General features: G+C 52.9%; 1 protein-coding gene across 7 annotated transcripts; it reads left to right on the forward strand.

Annotated features, from left to right (window-relative positions):
- The first annotated feature begins 1,867 nt into the window (after positions 1-1,867).
- TAL1 (TAL bHLH transcription factor 1, erythroid differentiation factor) lies at positions 1,868-18,067 on the forward strand. 7 transcript variants are annotated; one of them, XM_043877525.1, is made up of 6 exons: positions 2,251-2,472; positions 2,980-3,073; positions 4,791-4,951; positions 8,457-8,894; positions 10,219-10,313; positions 14,489-18,067. In XM_043877525.1, exons 4-6 carry the CDS (start codon positions 8,458-8,460, stop codon positions 14,941-14,943), a joined length of 987 nt encoding a protein of 328 aa, XP_043733460.1. In that variant the 5' UTR covers positions 2,251-2,472; positions 2,980-3,073; positions 4,791-4,951; position 8,457; the 3' UTR covers positions 14,944-18,067. The 7 variants fall into 7 exon arrangements, with proteins under 7 accessions (XP_043733461.1, XP_043733463.1, XP_043733460.1 ...); XM_043877526.1 differs by lacking the exons at positions 2,251-2,472; positions 2,980-3,073 and adding an exon at positions 1,868-1,991; XM_043877524.1 differs by having other exon boundaries at positions 2,251-3,086.
- Positions 18,068-18,937: the final 870 nt, after the last annotated feature.

Raw genomic sequence — 18,937 nt, forward strand, 5'->3', positions numbered from 1 at the left:
CTCAAGCTCAAGCTCAAGCTCTGTGAGTGAGCAAGCTAGATGTCAGTGATGCCATCCAACCATCTCATCCTCTGTTGTCCCTGTCTCCTCTTGCTTTCAATCTTTCCCAGAATGAGGGTATTTTCTAATGAGTCAGTTCTTCGCATCAGGTGGCCAAAGGATTGGAGTTTTCAGCTTCAGCCTCAGTCCTTCCAATGAATACTCAGGGTTGATTTCCTTTAGGATTGACTGGTTTGATCTTGCAGTCCAAGGGACTCTCAAGAGTCTTCTCCAACACCACAGTTCAAAAGCATCAATTCTTCGGCACTCAGTTTTCTTTATAGTCCAACTCTCTTCCACACATGACTACTGAAAAAATCATAGCTTTGACTATACAGACCTTTGTCAGCAAAGTAATGTCTCTGCTTTTTAACATGCTGTCTAGGTGTGTCACAGCTTTTCTTCCAAAGAGCAACCATCCTTTAATTTCATGGCTGCAGTCACCATCCACAGTGATTTTGGAGCCCAAGAAAATAAAACATGTCAACTGTTTCCATTCTTTCCCCATTTGCCATGAACTTATCGGACCAGATGCCATGATCTTCGTTTTTTTTTGAATGTTGAGTTTTAAGCCATATTTTTCACTGCCTACCCTCTCACAGAACCCAGATTTCTAGGCCACAGTACAGATCTGCGCTCCTGCAATGAGTTGAGCCCAGAGCCTAAGCTTGGAGGACAGATCAGTTCTGTCCTCCAAGCTTAGGCTCTGGATGGGCTCTGGAGGACTCCGGTGCCAAATTTGCTTCAAACTCAGGTTTCACCACTCAATAGATCTGCAACACTGGGGAAATTACTTTTACTCTCTGTGCTTCAGTTTCCTCATCTGTTAGGTGAAGATCATCGAATCAACCTCTTAGAATTGTTTGTGAGAACTAAATGAGTTAGTATTTGTACAGTGCTTCAGTGTGTGTTAGTCGCTCAGTCCTGTCTGACTCTTTGCGACCCCATGGACTGTAGCCCGCTAGGCTCCTCTGTCCATGGAATTCTCCAGGCAAGAATACTGGAGTGGGTTGCCATTTCCTCCTCCAGGGGATCCTTCTGACCCAGGGATTGAACCTGGGTCTCCTGCATTACAGTCAGATTCTTTACCAACTGAACCACCAGGGAAGCCCACAGTGCTTCAGTAGTGAGATTAAAATGTTAAATGCTCCCGAGCTCTGGGTTCAGCCTGAAACTCAACAGAATGGATATTTTAAACTCTTCGTTGACACCAGTTTCTTCTCCCTAGAGCCCGTTGGAGAGACCTCAGTCCAGACATTCAGGCAAGCAGGCTCCATTTTAGAACAGAAAAGAGACAAGGTTGAGGGGAGATGGGGGTGGGAGGGGTGGGAGCTGGGGAGCTTTCCGGGCTAAAAGGAACTGTCCCTTGAAATTCGGGTATCTAGGACACTAGAATGAATGGATGTCAGGGAAGGAAGGGTTAGATGTGACCGTTTGGGTGCTGTGGTCTGGCTGGGATGCGAGTCGTTGGAGAAATGTGCCTGGAAGGAGGAGGGACTGAGGCTGTGGGGAGCCGGGATTCCCCGGAGGCCTCGGGATCTGTAATGAGGCTGCACCCGCCGGGTCCTACACAGAGCGCCCAGCTCTCTCCGTGGCGCATTCCGGGGCCGGTCCCAAAGCCGTGCAACCAGTCCCCACTCCCCTCCGGTGAAATTGCCAAATTAAAATGAATCATTTGGCCCATAATGGCCGAGGCGCTTATCGGGGGCGAGCGGACCCGCGGCAGTGCCTTATCTCCGCGGCGCACACGGCCCCCGCGCGCCTCGGCCCATGCTAACGAGGCCTAGAACGTGAGCGGGATTAGAGCGCGGCGGCGGAGGAGCCGGGCGCGGCGCGGCGCAGCGCGGGCGGGCGGGGGAACGGGGACGGGGCCGGGGGGAGGGGAGGGGAGGGCTCGGCACTAAGGACCAGGCCTCAAAATGGCCACACGCGTCCCCCAGTAGCGGCAAAACGTGAGCATTCTGGCCTTTTTCTAGGGGAAGGCAATCTGCAGCCTCTCACGGAGTTTCCCGTTAATTTCTTCCCTTTTTGCCCGTTCGCAAAAACAAGGTTTCGCTCCTTTTCCCTCGGTTTCTTTCGATGGGGGTGCATTTTCCAGGGACGCCCTTGCGCTCGCCGCCGCCGTCGCCGCCCCTCCCGTCTCGGAGACTCTCTTCCTTCCTTCCCTTTTTTCTTACGCAATATACAGAAATGCGCGAGGCGGTGGTTGGTTTTCGTTTCTTCTTGGTGGTTGTGGGCATGCAGTGGAATTGTTGAGAGTGCGTGTGTGAGCTGTGGACAGTGTTGACTTCTGAGTGTGGTCTTCTAGGCGACAGGTTGTGTGTCTAAGTGTGATGGTGCTTGTGCTGTTCGGTGTATAGATTTGGATTCTCCGAGGCCCATCTACGTTTTCATCGTTGTATATACAATTATGCTCGTTTGCCTTCTCGACATGTATGTTGGGTTGCTTGATCTTCGCGATTGTGTTTGGATGGTCTCGTTGTGTCGGACGTGCGTGATCCTGACTACCTTGGGTCGTGCGCCTAGGAGCGATTGCCTTTGATCGGTTTCGTTGTGTCCTGCTGGACAATGTTTGGGCCTGACCGAGTCGGCTTGTGGGGCAATGTTGGGCTGTGCTTACTTTGCTTCCCTTCTATGGGGCTGGACCGCGAGTGGCCTTGTCCACCCCGGGTTGCGTGGCTGTGTGCTAGTGTCCTTTGGAAGTGCATTTGTAAATCGCTGGGGGGTGGAGGGGAGGGCGAACGAGCGAGAGATGGATGCGCAAGTTGAGGTGGCGGCATGGGGGCGGGGTGAGGGATTTCACATTTTATTCCAATTTATGATGTATTCGGAAGCCAGTGTTGGCTTGGATGAGCAGCTGGATCATCGGCTGCTCTGTCTGGAGGCCAGTCTGTGCCTCAGTGTTGGAGGGGTTTGTTAGTGAGTGGGAGCCTCTTCCAGGCTGGAAGCTGAGCAGCGTTCGCGGAGGCCCGCGCCTTCAAGCCGGTAGCCGCCAGCTTCGGTTCCCGCGGCACTCAGGCTTCGTCCATTTCTGGTCAGTTTCACGGGTACGGCCGCCGGGGTCTGCGGGAGAGGCCCGGAAAAGACAATGGGCGCATTCTCCAGGCCTCGCGCCTCGGGTGGGACTTTGGGATCATCTCCAAGGAACATTTTCCCACCCCTTCCCCGGGTGAGCGACATTCCCGCGTGGGTCAGGTACCCCGTCACATCGATGACCAGGGCCGGGCTTCATGGAGGGACGGGGTCAGTGCTGCCCTAGCTCCGAAAGAAAGGATTTTGTTTTGCCAGTGGTTGTGGTTGCTAATGTCATCATCACCATCACAGTCATCGTCATCACCATCATTTTTAATTAAAATAATCATGTAGGAGCGACTAGTCCCTTTTAGCTTCTTTGGAGTGATAACAAAGCAGCGGGGGTTTCCTCCCACCAGCGCTCTGTTTTTTAAGTTGCTGGGTTTGTGACTACGAGAGAAATGGAGAGAGGGAGGAGCACAGAGACTCCATCCTAAAGCAAAAATTAACCTCGACCTAAGACACCGGGGCACAACTGGATTTCCCCTTGTTCTCACCCTTCCCCCCTTTTGAATTAGAAGAGGAGAAAGAAAATCTCCTGCATTAGATTGAAACTGCGGGGAAACAATTATTACTGTATTTTCACCAAAGCCAGGGCAAAAAAAGAGGTGGCCTTATCTGTTAATCCAAGACTTCGATGTGTGGCCATAAACTGAACGATGGAGCAAAACAAATTAAACAAAACCTTCCAGAGGGAGGGGGGAAAAAAAGAAAAGAAAAGGCGAACTAAATTTCCCTGCCACTACACCCTGGGAAGAAATATTGGATTTATTTTTACCCTCCCTCCTTTCCTTGTTTATTGCTGCAAAGAATTACTAGAATTCTCTTGTATTCTGCCAATATGAGTATGAAAGAATCGAAAATCTTGTGTAGGGATGGTTGCAGGGAGAGGCGAGGACCTTCCTTCTCTTTCTTTTTTTTTTTTTCTTTTTGATTGCTTTTTTATTTTCCCCTTCCTAATCCTTGTTTGTTTGTTTCCCTTAATGGTAGGAAGAAAAAAAAAAAGGGACCTGGATACATCAGATTCTCTACCCCCTTCCCCCTATTCTCTCCGATCTCTGCGGTTCAGACTGTGTTGTATCCCTTCGGGAAAGTAGTCTTTGGAATTGGGTTCTGGTTTCGGTTTAGGTTGGAGGTGGGGTGGTGAGAGTCAGAGAGAGAATGGGGCTTCTCAGAGGTTCTGTCCCACCGACCCCGGTCTAAAGACTGGATCCCCCTTTTGGTACACACGTCCCCCTACCCACCCAAGCCAGGCTGCGGACGACTCCGGTGTTGTGGCCGCAGCTCTGACCCGCCTGACTTCGGTTCCAAAGCCAACTGCTATAGACAGTCAGTGCTATAGATAGTCAGTGCTTAGAAAACAAACGGGCCACACTGAACCAGACGTCCCGGTTGGAGGGTCCGATAATGTTCAGGGCAGTCTGCCGGCGAGCTGTTGTTGTTGGACTCTATAGTTATTTCTGATTGGTCAAGTGTAGGGTTCTTTTTTCTGGGGGTGCGGGGGAGGCTTCAAACACCTGCAGGTCGGGGGTGGAAAGCTGCTGGCGATCCCCAGGGCTGGTTGAGGAGGACATGAGGTAATACCCAGCCATTGACCCCCATTTCTCTCTCTCCCTCCCTCCTGCCCTCCCTTTCTCTCCACCCCCATCTTTCCTGGAAACTCGCTTTGGGCGCGGCAGACCGCCCAGGACCACACCGCGGCCTAACTGCCAGGCTCTCGGTGAGAGAGGGGGAGAGCAAAGACCCCCTGTTCACAACCTGGACCTCGACCCCCACCCCTCTCTGGCCGGAGGAGTGGAGATCCTATTCAGAGGGGCCCGTCTCTCTAAATATGCCCCAGGTGAGTTTTTTGGGGGAACGACAGGGTTGATGGAAAGAGTCACCAGGAAGGCCTTGGGATCTGGCCTGAGGTGGGGAAAGCTGGGGACAGAGGACAGTCCGGTTTCAGATTGGGGAGGGGAAGAGGAGGACGAACCCAGAGCTGGGAATCCTGAGATGTGCCTCTGCCACTGACTGCGGCCTTTGCTACTGTGGCTTCCAGCAGGGCCCTTTCCCGGGTAAGAACAGTTAGTTGGACTGTAGTCCCCCCAACGCTCCACGGTTCCGTAGATGTTTCACAAGGCTCATACCTTTGGGATGGCTGTAATCGGATAGGTCAGGTTGCGTGCCGGGGGTGGGGGGGCGGGGGGCCTCCGGCAGGAAGAAGGCCGCAGCCATCCTGGCTAATGCAGTCCTGACTTGGGTGGGCCCACGCAGGGGCCTCAGGCCTAGGGTGGGGCTGCTTTCGAACACCCCTCCATACCAGCAGCAGCGGGAAAGTGGTTCTGTTCTGGGGTGATTGTGGTTTGCAGGCTTGGGGCTCCCCCAGGGGGTCATGCTGGGGGTGGGGGTGTATGTGTGTGGATGCAGTATGAGGGACCGACTGGAGGCCGAGTCTAAGGCAGTGGCTCTAGCCCAGGGCATGGCGGAGGCTGCTTTTACACAAAAAATTTTCCCTGCTGGGGATGGGGAACTGCCAGAGGCCAGGTGTCTGCCTCTAGAGCTCTCAGGTTCCCCGGTCTTGTTCAGATACATATGGAAATGATCCGGCTGCCTGCCTGGCAACAGGAGATGAGCCGAGGTAGGGGGCTTGGAGCTGGGATTTGGTCGCACAAAGAGAAGTTGTAATGGTCGAATAGTCCAGTGCTGTTCATTTCAAAATCTGCAATCTTCTCACTTCCCTTCTTCACTTTCCCCAATAAAAACAAGTAAAAATCACTAGGCTTTCGTTTTGATAATCTTAACCGAAGCCAAGTGATCGGGTTTAGTCACCGATCATTGAAAGTGAATTCTCCGGTGGCTTCCTCAAGAGTCGAGATCTCTGGCCTTGGGTGATCCTGGTTGCAGAGAGCGAGCAGGGTTTTCCTGAGGTCCCAGGAGGGGCGGGGAGAGGTTGGCCACAAAGTGCAGGGGACCAATTATAGGTTTCTCAGGGGGAGTCTCAGAGATACAGATGTTTATAGGCATCTGGAGAGCGCATTCAGGGCCAGAGTCAACTCATCTGAAATACTGTGCTCCCACCACCCCCACCCCTCTGAGATCTGATCCTGCTCAGAGCCTCAGAATTAATCGGAAGGATAAATGTGTCATAGGACAGCTTGAGCTCATTTTGGCGATTGCAGAGTGAACTGTTGGTCACTCATTTAGAAGCTGAGACTGAAGCACGTGTCACTGGGTGCACAGCGGTGCCTGGGGATAGTAAGGTAGGGAGCCAGCCTCTTGGGGCTTGTATGTTTTGCCAGAGGACTGTATATTTCTAATGCACTTCACTGTTGAGGGGAGCCAGGAAGTCTCCAGTGGTATACCTCTGGTGCATTTCTAGTGACTGAAATGTCTTGGCGGTCCCATTCTGTGGATATAGACCTATTGTTTCCACCATAATCATGAACTCATTTCCAATGAAGTGTTGCAGACCTACTGCCTTTGCAGCCAGGGTATACCAAGCCTAGGGGAATTTTGTCGTTTCGGGGTCCTGCCCATGGGGCTGGCAGACTTAGGGCATGGTGATAATTGGAATGGTGATTCTTCATCAGCTGTGTGTCTGGTAGCAACTAAGCTGAGTGAGCTCTGGAGGTTTCAGAAGTTCCCGTCTTTCTTCTGGGGTGGGATGATGGTTCCTAGGCCAACTAGTCCAAAGTGGTGCAGGGGCAAAATGGCTGCCAGGAATGAATTCTCTGCCTGGGTCTGAGTTGGATTTTTGAGTATTTGTTTTCTGTTATAAAATACCCCAAGTATATAATTCTGATAGCAGAAACTTTATTTTGAACATCTTACAAAGCCTGTCGAGTTGATTATGTTTTTGTTGTTTATTAAAAGTGACAAGCATTTTCACACTCTAGACCCAGAGTCTCATAGTTTTTCTGTTTCCTTTTTTTTTTTTTTGGGGTGGTGGTGGTTGTGGCATGTTATGGAAGAGAGTGGAAGTGGGGAGTCACCCTGCCTGCAGTCACCTTGGAGTATGGTTGAGGAGGAGAACAATGTCCTTGGTTGGAGATGGGGGGATATATGGGAGGGATATATATGGGGTATATGGGGGATATACGGGATATATGGATATATGTGTACGCAAGGATAAGTGACTTAGCATGCATGCATGCATGGGAGGATTGCAAAGACAGAGACTGGAGTTCTAGTCCCACTCTGTGTGACCTTGGGCAAGGCAGTCCCCTTTCTTGGGCCCAGTCTCTCAGTCTATAATAATGTTTACTTGAGCATTTGCACAGTGCTTTTAAATGCATATATGAGGTATTCCTCCTGTTCCCCAGAAGACAGCACCGAAGTGGGAAAGGGAGATGGGTGAGTGCTGGAGGAGTTCCTCAGCCATCATTACACCCCTTCCTCACATTCGTGGATGGGCACCCAGAGCCCAGTGGCCTTAAGAACACTACCCTTCGAATGTCCGGGCTCCATACTGCCTCAGCCAGGCCTCCCTTCTAGACCCCACCTCACTTCTGAGCCCAGCTGAGCAGAAGGAAGTACAGTGTGCAGGGAGGTAGGGCCGGGATCATCATCTTCCCTCCCTGATGGCCCATCTCTAGTCCAGGTGGGAGAAAAGGGTCACTGGGTTTTCCAGCGGCTCCACAGAACACAGGTGGATTTGTTGGGTATGGACCGACACCCCCGCAGCGGGGTGAATGTGTGTTGAAAGGGAGAGCTGAGTTCCTCCGGATAATTCTCTGCCAGCTCTGATCGCTCCCCCACCCCCACCAGATTTCCAGGTGTATGTGTATCGCGGTAGGCTGGGGGCACGTACTGTTGAAAGGAGAGAGGAATTTCAAAAAGCACCCCACCTCCGCCCGACAGGTTCCCCGCCAAAACCAAAAGGGGGGCGGGAAGAGCACCGTCGGTCGGGGATTTGTTCCCTCCTCTTCCCGTGCGGCCCGAGAAGGGGCACGGGTGATATTTCTTTCTCGCCTCTTTCTGCATTTCCTTCCTCCTTCCCTCCCACCCCCCAAACTGTTTTTCTCGTGCTGGCTGTATTTGTATTCCTTTTCTTCCAATGTCTCTGTGGTTATTATCCACCCCTGTCCCTTCGGCCCTCGTCTCTGTCTCCCAGGCATCCTCCTCTCTTCTCCCAAACCAGAGACCCCCCTTTCTCTCCGGCTCCTGCACCCCGGGCTCGTGTGTGTCCACGTGGCGCTGTTAGTCCGCGTCTTCTCACGTCTCCGTGCGTGGGTTTCCCTCCGCTCTTCACCCCCTCCCTCAGCTCCCCCCACCCCCCGCCCCATCCCGCCCCCCAGCGTGGGTGGGTCGGTGGCAGTGGTCTGAGCGGGCGTCCGCTTGTCTGTCTGTCTGTCTACTCGCAGGATGACGGAGCAGCCGCCGAGCGAGGCGGCACACAGTGACCCCCCGCTAGAGGGACGGGACGCGGCCGAGGCCCGCATGGCCCCCCCGCACCTGGTCCTGCTGAACGGCGTCGCCAAGGAGACGAGCCGCACAGCCCCGGCGGAGCCCCCGGTCATCGAGCTGGGCACGCGCGGCGGCGGCCCGGGGGGCGGCCCCGCCGGTGGGGGCGGCGCCGCGCGGGACTTAAAGGGCCGCGAGGCTGCGGCGGCGGAAGCGCGCCATCGGGTGCCCACCACCGAGCTGTGCAGACCGCCCGGGCCCGCGCCCGCCTCGGCCCCCGCGGAACTGCCCGGCGACGGCCGCATGGTGCAGCTGAGCCCGCCCGCGCTGGCGGCCCCCGCCGCCCCCGGCCGCGCGCTGCTCTACAGCCTCAGCCAGCCGTTGGCCTCGCTCGGCAGGTCAGGGCCGGCGGGAGGGGCGGGTGGGCAGGCGGTGCGGGCCCTGGGACTCCCCTTCCGCACGTGGGGAGCCGGCCATCCTCTCCCGGCCCGGCTAAGTGGCTGAGCTCGCGGAGAGAGGGGGAGAGGGGGTTTACACCCGGAGATGGAAAAGCCTAGGCTAGAGACCCCGTGCAAGTGAGGAAGGAGCCCTCTGCAAATGTGTTTGTGTGTGTGTGTGCGCGTGGGTGTGCACGCAGGGGGCAGTGTGCGGATGGGTTATGTCTGCGGCGTGCAGGGAGCGCAGAAGCTGAGGGGGAGTGCAGGCATGCGGCTGGGTGTGAGCAGAAGTGCGGGGTGCTGCGTGGTGGTGGTGGCGGGGTGGACTGGAGGAGTCTTGTGAGTGTGAGTACCAGGCAAGAGTGTGTCTCAGTGCGCTCCCGGTGTGAAATTCTTCTGGATTCTGCAACCCTCGGTGGACAGGTGAGAGAAGTGCATCTGAGAGTGATTGGAGAGGGCTCCCTCCTCGAATCTCCCACCTGGAGAATGGAGCCCTCCCTCCTTTCCTGAGCTCCTCCTCTCCTAGCTGCGATCTCTGGCCTGGACCTGTGCTCCCTTTTGTGTGAAGGTGTCCATTTCCCTGGTGGGACCACTGAGGTAGTGGAGAGCAGGAGGCAGGGTTGGGGTGGAGACAGGAAGATGAGGCAGGGAGAAACAGTGTGGGGCAGTGGGGAGTCTGCCAGATGCTGGAGAAAGAAGCTAGGGAGAATCCACTGGAGTGGGTGATGGGGGAGCATGTCAGCAGTACTGAGTCAGGGTTTCCTATCTGTTGTCTGTCCATGGGCCCCATAGGGCTGGGGTGAAGGTGGGGTGAGGCTGAGGGTAGGGAACAGGGTGCTGTTATGAGATGCAGGAATTGCACACTCCCAGCTGTGAAGGCCGTCTGCTTGTGTGAGCACCTGTTTGGGAGCAGAGGTGTCTATAGATTGTGCACTTGTATGGGGGAGGGGAGTATGTCTGTGCAGGATGTGTGTTCATTTTCGTGTTTGCTCCCTGTGTTCACCATTGACTGTGTGTGTGTGTGTGTGTGTTCAGGGTGTGCAGATATGTGGCCCCCCTCCCGTTGCTTGTCTAACCACAGAGAAAGGCTGGGTGAGGGGTGTGTGTGTGTGTGTGTGTGTGTGTGTGTGTCTGTGTGTATGTATGTATGTGTGGTTTATGTTCCTTCTAGCCCCAATGTTGGTGCGAAGGGACCAGGGCTGCCCTTGTTTTTCCAGGGGTTGGGGGGCTCAAGAACAGGTGGGGAGGGTCTGTGATCTTGTGGTCTGCCTGCTCCCTCTTCCAGTGGCTTCTTTGGGGAGCCAGATGCCTTCCCTATGTTCGCCACCAACAACCGAGTGAAGAGGAGACCCTCCCCTTACGAGATGGAGATTACTGATGGTGAGTTTACTCCCACTCCCAACTTGTGTACTCATTCCCTCAAGCTGTTCAAGCCCCTGAAGGCGGGACCACCAGGGACTACATCCTAGGTGTCTCACAGAGATGGGTGAGCTATCTTGGAGCCCCTAACTGTCAAAGTCCTTGCCCTGTTGACCTGGGACTAGGGGAGGTCATGGGTGGAGCTGGGGGTTGCCACACTCAGTCCTGGCAAGAGAGGACATGGGAGTGAGGGACACATTGTGGTGCTTAGCCCAAACCTCCACTGTTAGTTGCTGTCTCCACTCTAGCTCCATTCCTACACTTGGCAAGGATTCCTGGGGAGGGCAGAAACACATGGTGCCCCTGACTCTAAGCACCGACCTCTGGGGATTATCTGCACCATCTCCCAAGTCCTCTTTGGAGTCTGGAGTCCCTTCCTTGCCTGGAATTGTACCTTTAAAGGTCTTGTCCCAGGTCCATGCAAAGTGGGGCCCTCTTGTCCCTTTCCCTTCCTGACACTGTAGATTCTACCCTACTCCCTCCCTTCCCCATCCCAGGGGCTTCAGCACTTTTAACGTGAACTACCTGAGGAGGAGGGGGACATTTGAAGGACCCCCTCCCCCTTCCCAGGGTTGCAGTAGAGAGGGCCCAGCGCCAGGGGGCAGGAGAGCAGGCTGTTCAAAGCCCAGGGACTTTCTGGAGTTCCCAGTGCACTCTGGATGCCCAGGGTTTACCAAGCACCTGCTCTGTGCCCAGAGAGAATGAGGCAGAGGACATGGAGCAAGGGATAGACTCAGGCGAGAGGAAGCTGTGGAGAGGTGGGTGGTTCTCTGAGAAAGACCTGAGAGGATGGAGGTGAAGGGTGAGGGTGCAAGATATGTCCGCAGGATTTTGAAATCAGAGACTTAACCAAAAGGAGTCCATAAAAGTGGAGCTGTTAATAACATAGGTCTAAAGTCAGGACTTGATGTGGTTTCCTGTTGCTGAACTTTTCTGGGTCTTGGTTTTCTCATTTGTAAAGTAGGGAGAATAAAAGCTTCCTCACAGGTTGTTGAGGAACCAGTGGGGTAAAGTGCTTTTAGGACCTGGCTTGGGATGGGTGCTGCCTCTGGAGTCTGTGTAGCTCTAGCTGTGACAGCAGCCATAACGCTCCTCTCCTCACCTTTTCAGCCGAGGGGCAGGGACTAGGCCTGATGGCATAGCTCAGGGACTCCCCTCTGTCTGGCCTGGAGGCCAGGGTAGGATTGCCCAGCAGGAGTGTTGTGTTTTTCCCAGCCTGGATCTGACCTTTGGTGAAGAGTCAGCTTGGGTGGTGCTTGTGGTAAAGAATGCACCTGCCATTGCAGGAGACATAAGAGATGTATGTTTGATCCCTGGGTCAGGAAGTTCCCCTGGAGAAGGAAATAGCAACTCACTCCAGTATTCTTGCCTGGAGAATCCCATGGACAGAGGAGCCTGGCAGTCTATAGTCCGTGGGGTCACAAAAGAGTGACTAACACTTTCAGCTGGATGGGGGCATGCTGGGGTTTGGAAAGACAAGCTTCTAAGGCACTACGGGCAGAGATGAATGATTGGGCACATGGTGTGTGTGCATGTGTGTGTGTGTGATTGTAGGAGAGAGGTGATCAAGCAGAAAGTGTTGGCACTGATGAGTCCGTTTGCAGGGGCATGGTCTGCCTCCGTTCTGGCCGCAGTCTGCCTAGCTGTGAAATGAGTAATGGATCTTAGGTGATGTCTTCTCTCCTACCCAACTTTTCATGTCTGAGATCTGGTTCCAGGGTCATCAGAGGAGGGCAAACAACTATCCCAGGACTGGCAGTTCCTTGAGGGCACAGGGCATCCTGAGGACTGCCAGGAGCTAGCTCTGTGACTCAGTGTTTGGGAGGGAAGTAGCTGTCTCAGCTCCGGGACCTGGGAGCTAGTGGGGCCCTCCTCTGCCATTCTTGGATTTGGGAATCGCTGGTCAGGCTAGGACATTTAGTGCAGTACTTTGTATACCATAGGTGCTCAATACATGCACGCTGGTGTCTGCACCTGCTCTGCAAGTCTTAGTACACGAGCGCTAGTGAATTCTGGTCTAGTGTGTATTCAGGCGCTGTAGATGTGGGAGATGGAGGCAGCCTTCAGACGCTGCCCAGAGCCTCAGATCAAGCCTGGGCAGGGCTGTCTCTCCACTCCTATCCTGGGAGCGGGGAGAGCCCACAGTGAAGTCATTTCCCCACTGCTTTCTCCTCCATTCTCCACCTGTCAGCATGATCAGTTAGTCTGCAAATATTTACTAAGCTCTTATTCTGTGTTTTTCTGCACCCTTAGAATAAAATCCCTGTATCTTACTGCAGGGCCCTGTGGAATCTGGACCTAGCCTACTCTGATCTCACCCACACTAATCTAGCCAGGCTGGCTTCCACTGTTTTCCAGCTCAGGGACTTTGCACATGCCCTTCCAACTTCCCTTCCTGTGTCTGGCTGGCTCTTCTTTGACTTTAAGTTCTTCCCTTACAGGGTGGCTTAGATACCAAATAATCTGCCTGCAATGCAGGAGACCCAGTTCCCTCCCTGGGTAGGGAAGATCCCCTGGAGAAGGAAATGACAACCCACTCCAGAATTCTTGCCTGAAGAATTCCATGGACAGAGGAGCCTGGTGGGCTATAGTCCATCGGACCACAAAGAGTCAGACACGACTGAACAACTTTCACTTCACTTATAGACATCACCTCTTCCAAAAGGCTATCCCCAGCCACCTCAGCTAAAACATGCAGCTTCTTTCCATCTTTTCATTTACATTCAGCTTCCTGTCTGTTGTTTGTTTGCTGCTTGTTTATTATCTGTCATCCTCATTAACACGTGAGCTCCAGGAGGGCAGGGACTCTGTCCTCTTCACCTTTATTTCTTAATGCCTTGCACAGTGCCTCAGGTCAGTTCAGTCGCTCAGTCGTGTCTGACTCTTTGTGACCCTATGGACTGCAGCACACCAGGCTTCCCTGTCCATCATCAACTCCTAGAGTTTACTCAAACTCATGTCGGTTGAGTCGGTGATGCCATCCAACCATCTCATCCTCTGTCATCCCCTTCTCCTCCTGCCTTTAATCTTTCCCAGCATCAGGGTCTTTTCCAGTGAGTCAGTTCTTCAAATCAGGTGGCTAAAGTATTGAAGCTTGAGCATCAGCTCTTCCAGTATATTCAGGACTGATTTCCTTTAGGATTGACTGGTTTGATCTCCTTGCTGTCCAAGGGGCTCTCAAGAGTCTTCACCAACACCACAGTTCAAAAACATCAATTCTTTGGCACTCAGCTTTCTTCATGGTCCAACTCTCACATCCATACATGACTACTGGAAAAACCGTAGCTTTGACTAGATGGACCTTTGTTGGCAAAGTAATGTCTCTGCTTTTTAATTTCATGGCTGCAGTCAGCATCTGCAGTGATTTTGAAGCCCCCAAAAATAAAGTCTGTCACTGTTTCCATTGTTTCCCCATCTATTTGCCATGAAGTGATGGGGCCATATGCCATGATCTTAGTTTTCTGAATGCTGAGTTTTGACGCACAGTGCCTGGTTGTCCGTAAATAACTGATGAATGGATAAAACTAACATTTAGTGAAGGTTTAATCAGAGGCAAGTATTGTCTTAAGTACTTTGCCTGTGTTAGTTGTTAGATCCACATGACAATCTTATAACTTGGTTCACTAGTACTCTGTCCATTTTGGAGGTGATGAAGTTAAGGCACAGTTTAGGTAATTTGCCCAGAGTTACGGTCTAGGGAGTAATAGTTAGAAATTGAACCCAGAAAGTCTGGCTCTAGAGTTTATCTGATTAGTGCTATATGGCCTTTCAGCACAAGTGAATGACTGAATGAATGAATTAGTGATGAAAGGTTCTTGTCCTGAAATGTCTCACAGCTCACAGAGGAAAACAAGCTTGGAAACATACAGTCATGATCAAAGGTGGTGGAGATTCGGGATTATAGGGCCATGGTGGTTGGTTAGATTTGTCTGAGGGGTTAGGGAAAATTCCCAGAGAGAAGACAGCTGAGGGTTTTGAAGGATGAGTAAGAGTTTTCTGAGCAAAAGGAAAGAAGGCATTCTAGGTTTCCCAAGGTTTCTCAAGCTGTCCGATGGATGGTTTCTCTTCTTCCCCACAGGAGATTATGCCCTGGGGGATCTCCAACCCACTCTCCTAACCTGTCCTCCTGCCCCCAGGTCCCCACACTAAAGTCGTGCGGCGCATCTTCACCAACAGCCGGGAGCGATGGCGGCAGCAGAATGTGAACGGGGCCTTCGCTGAGCTCCGCAAGCTGATCCCCACGCATCCCCCAGACAAGAAGCTCAGCAAGAATGAGATCCTCCGCCTGGCCATGAAGTACATCAACTTCCTGGCCAAGCTGCTCAATGACCAGGAGGAGGAAGGCACCCAGCGGGCCAAGCCTGGCAAAGACCCTGTAGTGGGGGCTGGTGGAGGGGGTGGGGGGGGAGGGGGCAGCGTGCCTCCCGAGGATCTCCTGCAGGACGTGCTCTCCCCGAACTCCAGCTGTGGCAGCTCCCTGGATGGGGCAGCCAGCCCGGACAGCTACACAGAAGAGCCAGCGCCCAAACACACAGCCCGCAGTCTCCATCCTGCCATGCTGCCCGCTGCGGATGGAGCCGGCCCCCGGTGATGGGTCTGGGGCCACGCCGGACCAGCCAGGCGGGTGCCCTCAGGCTGCTGGGACCATGGACTTTAGGGCAAGTGGGGTGAGTTTTGGGCAGCTCTGAAGTAGGACATAGACTCGATGAGCTTTCCTTGATGTCTGAACTTTGGGGAGTCCCAGCTGCCTCCGGGGCTGGTTTTCCTGTTTCCTGCCTCAGTAGGAGACCAGTAAAATGGAGCAAAGTGGTAGGTACTTTTTATGAAGACGGCACAGTCTTCCCCTTTTTCCAAATCCCTAAGACTTTTCAAGTAAGAGGCTCAAGGGGCATTGCTTTTGGCCTGGAGCACAGGAGCCCTGTCTTCGCTGAGACCTGGGCTTGTCAGCTCTCTCCAGAGGCATCTGGCAGCCTCTGCCTTGCCTTTAGCCCCTCCCAAGCTGGCTGGGGTGGCTTTTGTGGCCACACTGTCCGAATATATAGGTACCCAATAGCTGCCCATTTCTTGAGCCTCAGCTTCACCCAGGCCCACGTTGGTCCATCCAGCTTGCCAGCGGATGCAGAGAGTTACAAGTCCTGAGGTGCCTTCTTCAGGGCCTGGCTGAAGAAGATGGCCAGTGGACAGCCTGCTCTCACTTAGCTGGGCCAGCGGGTCAGAAAACCCAGTAACCCTTACTTCTTGCCCTGGGGATCGAAGCTCTGCTTTCTTCCCACTGAGATTTGCCTTCCTCCTGCTTGTGGCTGTGGGGACCAAGGCTGTGGCTGTGAGTGTGCCCTGTGGGTTTCGTTTGAAGGCAGACAAAGGAGAAATGATAGTGAAATTGAACAAAAGCTGTTTGGGGCATGTGGGCTTCAAATCGTGATTGTGTCTCAGAGCTACCTTCCTGTATTCCCAGTGACACGTTGCTGTTTGTGGGGGGCACAGATGCCAGTGTGCTGAGGGGGTCTTGTGCTGGTCCTGAGAGGTGATATGCAGCCCCTTCTGGTGTTCTGGCTGTGCAGAGGGGCCTCCCTGTTGCAGGATATCTGTTGGCTAATGGTCTGGTCTGTGTTCTGAAACCGAATTGATGACAAATTCTGTCCTATGAATTCCTGGTATTTGGAATTTTGCTTGACTTCAGTTATTTTGGGACCTCAGGGTCTTGATATGACCCAGGATCCAGCCCCACCTCTAGGCTCTGGGGAGCCCAGTGAGAGACCAGTTGAGACCCACGCACATTCACTTTCACTTAGCAGAACCTTCAACATCCCTGAGTCTGCAAATTTCAGGTATCACGAGCGTGTATGGGAGGCTGGCGTAACGCATGAGGAGTGCTCCCCGCCAAAAGTTGTATATGACATTTTTGTAAATCAAATCCTTATCCTTCATCTTTTAAAGAAATTCTACTGCAAGTCCCTTGGTAACGTGGAGAATCCTTCTGTAGAGTGGACCTCTGCCCCCTCATTGATCTCCTGTGTCAATCCAGATGGTGGGATGTGATTTTCTTCAGGCGAGGCTTGCCTGTGACCCACATCCCAGGCCCATGGAGCAAGCTGCATACCTGTGATTGTGCCCTGAAGTCACCCCGGCCGGCTCTGGTGCTCTGGCTTTGCCCTGTCCATAGCGATGTGGGAGAACCATCACCGCGGCTGTCGGGAAAGGTCTGCACGCCTTGTGGGCTCCAGCTTGGTGGTCTGCCCTCACTGTGGCAGGGCCTCGGGAACAGTCACATGCACACGGGGATGATCCCTGCACTCCCCCCTCTTCCTTTTAAGTTGTGAGGTCCAGTTCGTGGGAATGGAAGCCGCATGGTTTAACCCTTGTAGCACTCTCTGTCCCATTTCAGCACCCCCCCCCCCACCCATGATATTTTGACAAACATTTGGATGGGTTCTTTTCTGATACTTGGAAGCTCCTGGAGGAATCCCATCTGTCCGAAGACGGAACGCCTGTTCTAGGTCTTGAGGCTGTGTCTGCTTCCAGTGGATTAATTTGACCTGGGAGTGAAAAGTGGCCACCGTGAGCATCATGGATGGGTTTTAGGAGATGGATTATACATTCTAACAGGAGCTTGAGTTTCTGGCTCTCTCTTCTCTCAGACTTGCAGTGTGATCTGGTAAAGTTCTCTCTCTGCATGTCTTTCTCATAAATAACCTGGCTTGGCCTATCTCCTAGGGCTGTGGTATGGACTGAATGGAATCATGGAAATAGAAGCATTTTGAGACCATAAGGAACTCTGTTGCTCTCAGTATCATTCCTGCTGTGGGATTTCTCACCCGGAGTCCAGGACCTAGACAGTGGGCCAGTCTGCCCCTCTGTGCAGCATTTGGGTGATTTAGCTTCTAAACCACTTTAGCCCACTTAAGGATTTTCTAGATTATCCTCATCTTTCCAGATTGACCTCATTTCAGTCTCATCCCAAAGCAAGGCATAGAAGGGAGTCTAGAAGGGAAATATGGGATTGTGGGCAGAATGTGCAAAATGTAGTACAAGACAGGCCTAGGGAGGGGTAGGCAAAGCTTTGTGACTTTGTTAAGAACCAGAGAAGATCCATCATTTTTGCTTTCATTTCCAGCACTTCCCCCCACCATACCCTTCTTCCTCTGCCTCCTCTTCACCCATGAATATTCTCCATCCAAGAATAATACCTGTCAAAGAGGGAAAAATTGTAAAAAAACATGAGGAGGACAAAGATGACTTTAAATGACTGGAGGGAATCATGTCTTTTAAGAAAAATTCAGATTCTTTTATTTGTAGTGGCAAACGACAAGATGGTACAACCTTTATCCTTTTCTGAAAGCAGAGCAAAGGGCACAGCATCTGTAGTCAGCCCACGACCGTCTAGGCCTTTGGGGGTGGTCTCGTCGTACTTGTGATTTCAATGGTACGTGGCCCCCCCGCCGAAGGCTTGCCCCGGCCAGTGTACATAGCGCATCGTTCCTGTGGGCGGGCCCAGCACTTTCCGTCAATGTTGTACTGTACGTGATGCGTGGCGTTGGTCTCTGCATTTTTCTGCAGAAGAGGAGTAACCGCTCCAGGTACCTTGACCTTTGTACAGCCCAGAGGCCAACACTGTGGGCGTGTGACTCTTAGCGACAAAACCCATGTGGTGATGATGTGTGTATATATATAAGGATATATTGGGAAGATTTCTAAATAAAAGTTTTACAGAGGGATCTGGACTCCATGCTTGCGTGTTGCATCCCCAGGATGAGATTTGGGATGTTAAGGAAAGCCATGGCACGAAGCTGTCTCACTTGAAATGAAGGTTCCAGGACTCAGCTGTCCTCCCAGGGTGCGATCCCACCTTCTATCCTGGGGCTCCCCACTTAGGGTTTCTGATCTTTTCCGTCTGCCACGCCCCATAAAGGGGGGGTGCTCTTCTCAGCGCTGTGTACCCATGCTTTGGGCACCAGGCCTTGGGGTGGAGAGTCCCCTCGGTGTGTTGGGTTCAGCTGCGTGGCTGGGGCAGTGGTTTTATCATAGGTTCAGGACAGATTAAGATCCCACCTGAGAAGGGTCCCAGGTTCCCCAGTGACTCAAAGGAGGCTGCTGCTTGTATACCTGCTCTTGAGGATTGGGGGTGCGAGTCTTACGGGGGGCTCAGGGACAGAGGCTGAGGGAGCAGTGAGTGAAGGCTCAGGATAAGACTGCCATACAGAGGCAGGGACTCTGGGTTCTGGGGAAGCCTCTGCGTGCAGACTGCTGGATCTTCAGGAACCTCAGCCAGGTAGGCATTTCCAACTTACCCTTTTCCCCTTTGTTCATTTAACAAATATTGAGACCCTCTCATAGGCCAGGTATTGTTCTAGGTGTTGGGGATCTAGCAGTGAAGAAAATGGAGATCCCTGTTTCTTAAATTCCAGCAGGGAGATGGTAACCCAACAGACACACACAACATAACAAATATGTTGCAGGAAAGGGTACCCTTTCCAGGGCAAGAAAGGGGGCACTTGTCTTAACACTTGGAAATGGATTGTCGGAGGAGACACATGTGCTGACAAAGCAAGAGACTTTATTGTGGTGGGGCACCTGGGCAGAGAGCA

This window comes from Cervus elaphus, chromosome 20 (genome assembly GCF_910594005.1).
Source record: "Cervus elaphus chromosome 20, mCerEla1.1, whole genome shotgun sequence".
NCBI classification, from domain to species: domain Eukaryota; kingdom Metazoa; phylum Chordata; class Mammalia; order Artiodactyla; family Cervidae; genus Cervus; species Cervus elaphus.

Bases quoted from the DNA above. Each gene is read 5' to 3' on its own strand.
- TAL1 (XM_043877523.1), top strand. The intron at 8,895-10,218 runs GTCAGGGCCGGC...TCCCTCTTCCAG, and splicing joins CCGTTGGCCTCGCTCGGCAG to TGGCTTCTTTGGGGAGCCAG. The intron at 10,314-14,488 runs GTGAGTTTACTC...TCCTGCCCCCAG, and splicing joins CGAGATGGAGATTACTGATG to GTCCCCACACTAAAGTCGTG.